Source organism: Coffea eugenioides, chromosome 9 (genome assembly GCF_003713205.1).
Source record: "Coffea eugenioides isolate CCC68of chromosome 9, Ceug_1.0, whole genome shotgun sequence".
Lineage (NCBI taxonomy): Eukaryota > Viridiplantae > Streptophyta > Magnoliopsida > Gentianales > Rubiaceae > Coffea > Coffea eugenioides.
Window position 1 is genome coordinate 541,685 of NC_040043.1, and position 9,835 is coordinate 551,519.

The 9,835-nt window shown below is 40.7% G+C and overlaps 2 protein-coding genes across 2 annotated transcripts; both read left to right on the top strand.

The window, feature by feature from the left end:
* The first annotated feature begins 328 nt into the window (after window positions 1–328).
* LOC113783168 (putative disease resistance protein RGA3) lies at window positions 329–2,820 on the top strand. Its single transcript, XM_027329235.1, has 2 exons — window positions 329–2,647; window positions 2,806–2,820. Exons 1-2 carry the CDS (start codon window positions 329–331, stop codon window positions 2,818–2,820), a joined length of 2,334 nt encoding a protein of 777 aa, XP_027185036.1.
* On the top strand, window positions 2,758–4,211 carry LOC113782814 (putative disease resistance protein RGA3). The gene is made up of 2 exons (XM_027328739.1): window positions 2,758–3,776; window positions 4,015–4,211. The coding sequence occupies exon 1, from the start codon at window positions 2,885–2,887 to the stop codon at window positions 3,737–3,739; it is 855 nt and encodes a 284-aa protein (XP_027184540.1). The 5' UTR covers window positions 2,758–2,884; the 3' UTR covers window positions 3,740–3,776; window positions 4,015–4,211.
* The last annotated feature ends 5,624 nt before the right edge of the window (window positions 4,212–9,835 follow it).

Below are 9,835 nucleotides of genomic sequence, written 5' to 3' on the forward strand. Positions count from 1 at the left end.
AAAGGTTGCCCCGAAAGCAAAGAGTTGGTTTGGTCCTACCTCAACCAATGTCTATAGATTCAATTATTTCAATGGTGCCCACAAGCCGCGTGGTCCTGGATTATCTCAAGTCTTTTCTTTTCTTGGTGCAGTACTTTTTTATTAGTTTTCCAACTTGGTAGGAAATTTCGTTTTGGAAAAATATGAAATGGAAGATAAGTAATGGATTCCCTGCTTTGTAACGCTAGCTGTTGAATGTTGCTCATCTCTGCCTGCAAAAAATATAGTCCAACTATTCAACTTCAAACAAAGCATTTTACCTTCATCTGTTAAAGAGTTTCCCTTGAAGATGGCTGACACCGTGCTTAGTGTGATCTTGGATAAGATACTTCCACTTGCTGCCGCCGAGACCAGCCGGGCATGGGGTGTAAAGAAAGCCCTTCAGAAGCTCTCCAAGAAAGTAGAGATGGTGGAAGCTTTGATTTCTGATGCTAAATGCAAGCAATCAACAAGCAAAGCAGTGCAACTCTGGCTCAAAAGGCTCCAGTCCATAGCACGTGATGCTGAGATCGTGTTGGATGACTTCGGATATGAAGTTCTGCGGCAGAAGGTTGAGAATCGGAAGCGCGACAAGCTACGCAACCTCTTTTCTATTTCTTCCTCAAATCCTATTTCCTTTCCTCTACAGATGGCTAACAAGATCAAGAATGTTAGCGCATCTCTGGAGGAAGCTTACAAAGAAGCAAAACGGATAGGGCTTCATCCAGCTCAACTACCCATGGCATCTGCTGATCACAAAGAGGATCGGTGGACTGCTCCTTTTGTGGACGAGTCAGAAACGGTGGGAAGGGAGGCTGAGGTATCTAAAGTTGTGAGCATGTTAATTAGCTCAGACTGTAAGAAGGATTTACCCGTCATCTCAATAGTTGGGATGGGTGGCCAGGGTAAAACAACCCTCGCACAGCTGGTGCTAAAAAATGAGAATGTAACGAAGCATTTTGATAAAATAATATGGGTTTGTGTGTCTGATGATTTCAGAGTGGAAAGGCTGTTGAACCATATGCTTCAATCCCTCGGGGATCATTCCCTCGGGGAAAAGAATGCTGAGACGACAACCAAGGAAGCATTGGTAAGGAGGCTTCAAGAAAATCTGAAAGGAAAAAGTTACTTGCTTGTCCTTGATGATATTTGGAATGACGATCCACTGAAATGGAATGACATGAGGATATGTTTGTTAGCAATTGGGGGTGCTCCAGGAAGCAAAATATTGGCTACCACACGTAGCGATGAGGTAGCCTCAGCAATGCAAACATCTGGTTTGCATCATCTAGACATCCTCTCAGATGATAATAGCTGGATGTTGTTTGAAAAACTAGCATTTGCAGACGGTGGTGCAACAATGACTCAAGATCTGGTGGGCATTGGCAGAAGGATACTGAAAAAGTGCGGCGGCGTGCCATTAGCGATCAAAGTGATCGGGGGTTTGTTGTATTCCAAAAAGGATGCCTCTGAATGGTCGAAGCTTGAGAAGAGTGAAATATGGAACGAGTCGACCGATATTGCAAAACGAGTCATGTCTGTCCTGAAGCTGAGTTACGAGAACTTACCTTCATGGTCAGTGAAACAATGCTTCGCAAGTTGTTCCATCTTCCCGAAGGACGCTGTCATGGAAAAACAAAGCTTGATACAGATTTGGATGGCCCAGGGATTGATTAATGATGCCAAGGGAGGAGGAGGTCATTTGCAAATGGAGGATATAGGCAGTGAGTATTTCAACGTATTGCTTCGGAGTTCTTTGTTGCAAGCTTCTCCTGAGTACGGAATCAAGTACGGCGGGATGCACGACCTTGTGCATGATCTTTCACTGCAAGTGTCAAATAATCGTTTCTTCAACACAGAGGATGGCATGGAAGTCAGTCATCATGATGAAGTTATGCATTTGACCATCATTGGGAGTCCAGGGAAGGTGTTAAAGAATATCGAAGGGATTCCTCCAAATTTGCAAACGCTTTATTATCTTGAGGGTGATGGTATTATGCTCGAAGACATCTTGGAAAGGTCTAGATACCTTTCTGTATTAAAAGTAGGCAGCTGGCATGTTACTCATCTCCCGAATGCAGTGGGTAATATGAAACATTTAAGACATCTTGATATCAGTCGAACTAAAATCACCGCTCTGCCAGATTCCATCACAAAGCTCTACAATTTGATGACCTTGAAGGTACGTTGCTTGGAAGAGATACCTAAGAAGTTTGGCAATCTAATTAACTTGAGGCATCTCGAGTTTGCTAGAGGGGGGTCCGGATGTTTGTTCCCTGGAATCGGGCAGTTGGCTAATCTTCGGACGTTGCCCCCCTTCAGGGTAAGCCAAGACAAGGGATGTCAACTTGAGGAGTTGGAACACTTGCGTAACCTCCGAGGCAAGCTAAAAATTTCTGGACTTGAAAATGTGAGCAGCTTTGAATCCGCAGCAAAAGCAAAGTTGTCCGAAAAATCAAGCATTCAAGGTTTAAGACTTTCGTGGAACGGCACGAAAGAAGATTGCGACGACAACAGTATCAACAGTGTCATGGAAGGTCTCCAACCTCACCCAAACTTGAAAAGTTTAGCCATTGAGGGTTTCGAAGGTTCAAGGTTGCCGTTGTGGATGGTACTTCTTCGGAATCTGGTACGCCTCACGTTGGAGGAATTGGGTAAGTGTGAACAAGTACCACCACTAGGGGACTTGCCTTGTCTCGAGTCCTTATGCATGGAGTCCTTACATAATGTGAAGCGCATTGGGGCTGAATTCTATGGTCTCCTTGCACATCTCGATATTAATGCAAGGAGCAGCGCTTGTAGTAGTAGCAGAGAGGCGAAACCAATCACTCTGTTTCCGAAACTGTCGCGTTTTGAGTTGCGGAACATGGGAAGTCTAGAGGAGTGGTCAGATGCAATGGTTCCCTCGGATTCTTCTTCATCAATTAAGGTATTCCCTAATCTCCGGGACTTGACAATTTCCGATCTCCCCAAGTTGGCTGTTCTACCGGATATGGAGAACTTGACATCTCTTAAGGAGTTAGAGATACAAGAATGTGGAAGTTTGGCTTGTATAAGGAATTTGAATAGCCTTGCATCTCTCGAATCCTTACACTTATATAGCTGCCCTGCTTTATTAGATGCTTCTCTGGATATGGAAAACCTACGTGAATTAATCATCTCAGGATGTGATAAGTTGAATCCTTCTTTGAGTAATAATCTTGAGAAGTTCACGTCACTCGAGCGGTTGGAGATCCGCTCTCATGACCCTGGTTGTTGGCCAATTATGGTTCTCCACCGTCTAGCCAACCTCAGATCGTTGACTCTCGGTGGCTTCTCTGACATCCTTGACCTTGATCATTTCCCGTGGCCACACTCCATCACCAATCTCGTCTCGCTGGAAACACTTCGATTGTATGGATGGCCAAAAATCACGTCTCTCCCAGACCAAATTCAGCATATCTCTACCTTGACGTCTCTAGAGATATGGGAGTTTGAGGGGTTGGAAGTTCTTCCAGAGTGGATGGGTAGCCTTCGGAATCTTCGAGAATTGTGGATTGGTGATTGCTCTAACCTCAGACAGTTGCCCTCCGCAGAAGCAATGCGACACCTCACCAATTTAAATGAGCTACGTATCTACAACTGTCCTCTTTTAGCAAAGAGATGCATCAAAGGAAGTGGCGCAGAGTGGCCCAAGATTGCACATATTCCCCTTGTTGTTATCGATTTCAACAAAGTTTGACTGGTTTCGCATTAGGGAAACAAACCCCACTGTAACTGTAAGTAGTTAATAATTATTTCCAATGTTCTGTTTTAATCTCTACTTATTCGGTTTGTTTAGAATTCTATTAGTAGTGCTTTTTTTTTTCTTATATATAATCCCCGGAAGGAAAAAGGAAATAAAAAACGCTACTGCTTCCTTTTAAATGGCCATATCCTTCAATTGCTCTTTACATTTTCTTTTCCGTAGATTCTTTCGTCCTCCTCCTTATCAGTCATTCTTTTTGTTTTTTAAAGGGTCAGAATCAAGGCAACTCATCCATCGTCACAAAAAAGAAGAGCAGTTTTCTCAAACTGCCTCATTATTGATTCCAGATGTCTGCTGATTATTGATTCCAGTATTCTCTCCTTTGAGGTGCATCTTCTCTGTTTTTGTTTCAAGCTGTAACTTGAAAGACAGATTAAAGTATTGATAGACATTTTCCTTTTTTAAATAAAAAGATTCATTACATTGTCTGAAAGACTTCAATGCACCAGGGATTGTTTTAGTAGTTAAAAGTAGTAGACTCTGAAAATTTACATCTTTTTGCTAGAACAGACATGCGCATGTATTTTAAAAGAAAAATTACAAATTGACTAGGAACGGAATAAATACTTTTGTTCTCTGTTGTTATGTAATCAAACTTCGGGCCAATAAAATCTAACAGCTCTGACCTGCACCTCTATGAATGACTCATAACAGGATTTTGGGTTTGGCATTTAATAATGGCTTGCTAAGCTAATTCTTACACGTTCTACTATTTTCCTTTTTTCTTGATTCAGCAAATGACTGCCAATCTATTTCTTGAGCTCATGTCTGTTATGCTGCAGGGACAGCAACCAAAGTATTTCCGTGACCTGAGACCACATTCAAATGTTTGGGGGATTTTGATGAATCCTGTATGTTGAACAACAGCATATAATTTGGGATTGTTTGTTGACGCAGTACCTCAGTGTGTATATCTTTATTGCTGTTTCTCAATGTCCAACTCTATTGTAAAGTGAAACTTATAATTTTCATTAAGATTCAGTGCATTTGGGTCCTTGAGCTTATCAAATAAATATGAATGAGAGCCAAACTAGCAAAGGAGTATGCTCAGTTCTAATCATGGAGTAGTATTTTATTTTTCTGAAAAAGACTTATCATATTTATTATTCAAAGCAAAAGGATTGCAGGTATTCGATTATGTCACATGTTGCCTTCAATTATATACCAATTGTCGCGCCCCACTTTTTGAAAAATAAATGATATGTGAAATGTGTGCGAAGTGTGGTGTGAACGTGTGCAACATGAAAAGTAAAAGGCCATGGGACTTTGGAAAGCGACGATTTGGCCAAATGAAATTTAAAAAGGGTTTTTTAAATATGAAAACGGAGTCGCCACTTGGTATAGATTTGGGGTGTACCAAGTCACCCAAAAAGTGTTTTTTAGAGACAAAGTAGTAAAACCCTTTTTAAAACGACTCCTAGTCCACGTAAGCCAAAGAAAAAGGTTCGGGGGTCACATTTGACAAAGGGGAAGGCAAGGATAGAATCCAAGGCACCCCTTTGACCTAGCCAAGGCTAGTTGCGCGACTTAAACCAATTTTTCCTAGTTTTCTACCCAATGTATGTTCGCACGTTGGATATGACTATATGAATGCAAAACGGAAAGAAAAATGCAATCCTAAATTCTACGATGTCTCTTGTGAGGCTTTTGGTCCCAAACCACATGAATTGTGGCGGCCAACAAAGGAACACCTCATAGAGGTCGATTAATGCAAATGAGACTCAAGTGTGCAAGTGTGAAAGTGTATGAAAGATGCAAGAAATGTAAGTGCAAGTGTGCAAAATTGTATAAAGGTGCTTGTGTGAAATTGTAAAAAAAAATCCAAGTGTTTTCGTGTGCAAGTGTATGAAATATAGTGATAAGTACATATAGGTGTAATTAAGTGCAATTTTGTGAAGTAGAAATCAAAATGAACAATAAGGAAAGGAAAATGTGAATTGAAAAGAATGAGTAAGTGATAAACGAGAATGAATGAACCTAAGGGAATGCATCAGGTCGGGTATGGGAATGACTCCTAACTTTTCGACTTCGATTTTCCCTTTGATTAGAAGGCGAAACTAGCGTGCTAAGGCTATCGAGTAGCCACACTCGCTCGTTTCCCTTATCAGAAGGGGACACTCAAGCAAAATGAACCCTATAACTAGCATGAAATGCAAAAATCCTAAAATGGAGGGAAAAGGGGTTCGAGGATCATGCCAAATGATAAAACTAAGAAAAAATGCATGATATGTAGTGAACAGGCAAATGATGTGCTAACGAGGGGAAATCCCTAAGGGTCTAGCGTTGGACTAGCCCATTCTATGAATTCCGACTAGCGTTGGACTAGCGGAAACGTACATTCATCCATTCCATTCATTCATGGCTATGAAAGCAAGTAGACATGCCAAAACACTCGTAAACACGTAACACGTAACACTTAGCATGCTCGACTAAATGCAAGAGCCTAATAAAGCAATTAAACATGTAGCAACAAAACAAGCAACCAAGGGGAAGGGGAAGTGGACCAGATGCTCTCCGAGCACTATCTATTACAAGCCAAGAGGTGTACACATACCCCATAAAAGCATAAAGGGGAAGGGGAAATGGACCAGATGCTCTCCGAGCCCTATCTATTACAAGCCAAGAGGTGTACACATACCCCATAAAACTTAAATAAAAGTAAAGAGCAAGTAAATGCATGCAAGGAGGTAAGGAAAGCGAAGTAGACAGGCATATTCACATAACACGTAGGAGCACGTAAGGTCAAATGTAGTGCAAATGAGGGATAGAGTGTACCTCCCTTGAATTGACGCCCCAATGAAGTGAAATTATTCAATTACCCTCCAAAATAATAAAAAGGTCAAGGCACCACTTTATTTAAGAAAAATTAAAAGAAATGTGCAAAGCAAAACTCACTTGATCATAAAATCCCTAAAGTCATGACTTAAGCGCAATTGAAACAAAGCATGGTAGTTAATTGAAGCAAACAAGCAATGGAGTTGCACAAATTGAAATTACCAAGGACCAAATTGATGAAAATTTTTAATTACTTGGGTCCTAGTGGAACAAGGAGAGACTTGGGGCCAAAATGCAATTTTGAAAGTTGATTTGCATGCAAACCATGCAAACCCACGAAGGAATCAGGCTTCTGCAACTACTTTCTTCACTCTAGCAACCGAAATGAAATTTGCTGCACTTTCTTTTCCAACATTTCAAACCCAAACATGCAATTTTTGATCCAAACTCTTTCAACCAAACATCAAAACTTTAAACTAGACAAACAAAACACATGATCTCAACATCCAAACAAGCTAAAACTTAGAATGGAATTCTGCAAATCCTGGAAAACATGTAAACATTGAAGAACGAAAACTGCTGCACTTTATTTCTACCATGTCGGCTGCAACTTTGCAGCTTCAACCCACGAGACAAAACACATGAAAACTGTTGTAGCTTTAGGTTCAGCATACAAGCTCACCATCAATCATTTGACCCCTTCTTCCAAAACACAAAAAATTAACTAGCATAAGGTGATAAAACTCGTTTTTGTGGGCTGTTGCATGATAAAAAAGTGAAACACAAGGACGGACGCAGCTTGTCAAGAATCCCGGAAATTTGCAGCCCAACATTCATTACATTCACATGAACTCACGCTTAGGCAAGTAACAAAGGAATTTTGAGGATAGAGAGGGACCAAACATGCATTTTAACTTTATGCAGCCTAGTCGAAGCTCTCCTCTTCACAAGAGCTCCTGCAACTCTCAGGTGCAATGCACAAACATTTTCAGCAGGACAACACAACAAACGTCTGCAAATTTCAGACAAAAAACACCCGTAGGTTTGTCCACCTTATTTCTACATGAACTTCGTCCCATTTTGATCAATGCAATCTCAACAAACCTTTTGAGTATCCAAACAGAAATCTCACAGAAGAGAAAACTAAACTCATTTCTGGCATCTTAAAAATATGGAAACAAATTTCTGGACAGAATGAAATGGGCGAAACATCATGCAAACAAAAACAAAAGACCAGGAGACCATTCTCTTGTGACTTAAACGAAGACTTCAGAAGTCAAAATACAATTAACCCAACCATGAAATCATCACAAAATATAACCATTCCAACTCCCTGATGAATTCCGACCACAGAATAGCTCATTCGCAGCACCGCAAGTCATCAAAAATTCAGGACAAACAGTCAACGCGAGGGAAAAGAAAAATTCACATAATGATTCTAAAATTTCATGACATATTCGGAACCAGCCCATGGGGAAATTATCTTCATTTACAGGCAATAATGGGCATAAGCTAACATGGGAGAAAATATACTCACCTGAGTCGCTGGGACCAAAACAAGAATTTCTGCTGCGTCTCCGTTCGAAGTCGAAACTGGTGCAATAAAGGCAGGGCAGCTCCTTTGTGGCCAGATTTGACGATCTTCCGGTTGTTATTTGTGAAAAATTTCTGAGCAAGGAATCCTCCCCTTACTCCCCACTTGGTGCAGCAACAAAAATCTGCTCAAATTAAGCAACCAGGAAGGAGATAATCGAGTTTCAAGGTGTGCCGAAAACCAGCATGTTCGATGAAAATTTGCAGAAATTGTTTCTGGTTCTGGCCTTCCTTCCTGCCGCTATTCTCTATCTCCCTTGTTCCTGTTTTCTTTGGTTCTAGTTGACTCAGCCCATAGCTTTCTCTCAAAACCTTTCTTGAAACTCTCTCAATCCCTCGGCCCTCTTCCACGGAAGCTCTCAAACTCTCGGCCACCCACTCTCAGTCTTCTCTTCTGTCTTTCTCTCGCAGAGCTCCTTCGCTCTTCCCCTCTTTTCTGTTCTATTTTTCTTTTATCCAGCCAACTCTACTCTCCTCCAAAACCCCCCTTGCACTTAGCCGTAGCTGCCCTTTTGCTTTAGTTTCCCTTCCTCCGTTCACTCCCTGAAAACCTCCAATCCCCCGTCACTCTTAGCTCCCCAGTTTTTCTTTTTTCCGTTAGCTCTCTTCTCTCCGTAGCCTTTTTCTATCTTCACCCCCAAAAAACTCTCCCCGTATCCCCTCCTTTCTTTTTGCTCCCTCAAGCTTTTCTCCTGTCTCTCCTATTAGCTTTCCCTCTACAGCCGTTCACCCCCTCTCGGATTTTAGTTTTGGCCGTCAAACCTTTCTCTCCCCAAACCCTCCCTCTGGTTTTTTTGTTTTCTTTTGTTCTTCCTCCAGATTTTGCAGCCGTCGATCCTTACCTCCTTGGCGGCTGCTCCCTCCTTTTCTATTTATATGAAGCCCCCCTCCTCTAACCTGCAGTCCTTTCTTACCTATTTGCAGCCAAGGCTCCCCAGTCCTTCCTTGCAAATCCTTCCCTGCAAGCTGCGTCAAAACGTTGGATTGAATGCAATCTCAACAAACCTTTTGAGTATCCAAACAGAAATCTCACAGAAGAGAAAACTAAACTCATTTCTGGCATCTTAAAAATATGGAAACAAATTTCTGGACAGAATGAAATGGGCGAAACATCATGCAAACAAAAACAAAAGACCAGGAGACCATTCTCTTGTGACTTAAACGAAGACTTCAGAAGTCAAAATACAATTAACCCAACCATGAAATCATCACAAAATATAACCATTCCAACTCCCTGATGAATTCCGACATTGGATTGAATAAACAAAAATAAAACTAGAAATAACAAAATGCCACTTTCAATCTTCCATTTTTCATTTTTTTCCTTTTCCATTTTCCATTTTTCATTGTTTTCCTTCTTTTCCTTTTTTTTCAAAATAACTTAACAAAAATAAGTAAGATGCTAAAAGATTGATTTTAAAAGACATAAAACACATTTTTTTGGAACACTTTTCTTTTCCCTTTGAGAACTTCTAGCTAAGATGGTTAAAATAACTAAAACTAAATGTAAATAAAACTAAATATGACAAATAAAAATAGAACAAATAAAACGAATAGTAAATAAATAAATAAATAATAAAACACCAAAAATTTGGTGTCTACACCAATGTTAAAAATTTAATCAAATTATTTCTGTCTTAACTCTGAGGACCCGTCCAACAT

What these genes read in the sequence shown, in the direction of transcription:
- LOC113783168 (XM_027329235.1), top strand. Translation starts at nt 329, where the DNA reads ATGGCTGACACCGTGCTTAGTGTGATCTTGGATAAGATACTTCCACTT.
- LOC113782814 (XM_027328739.1), top strand. Translation starts at nt 2,885, where the DNA reads ATGGGAAGTCTAGAGGAGTGGTCAGATGCAATGGTTCCCTCGGATTCT.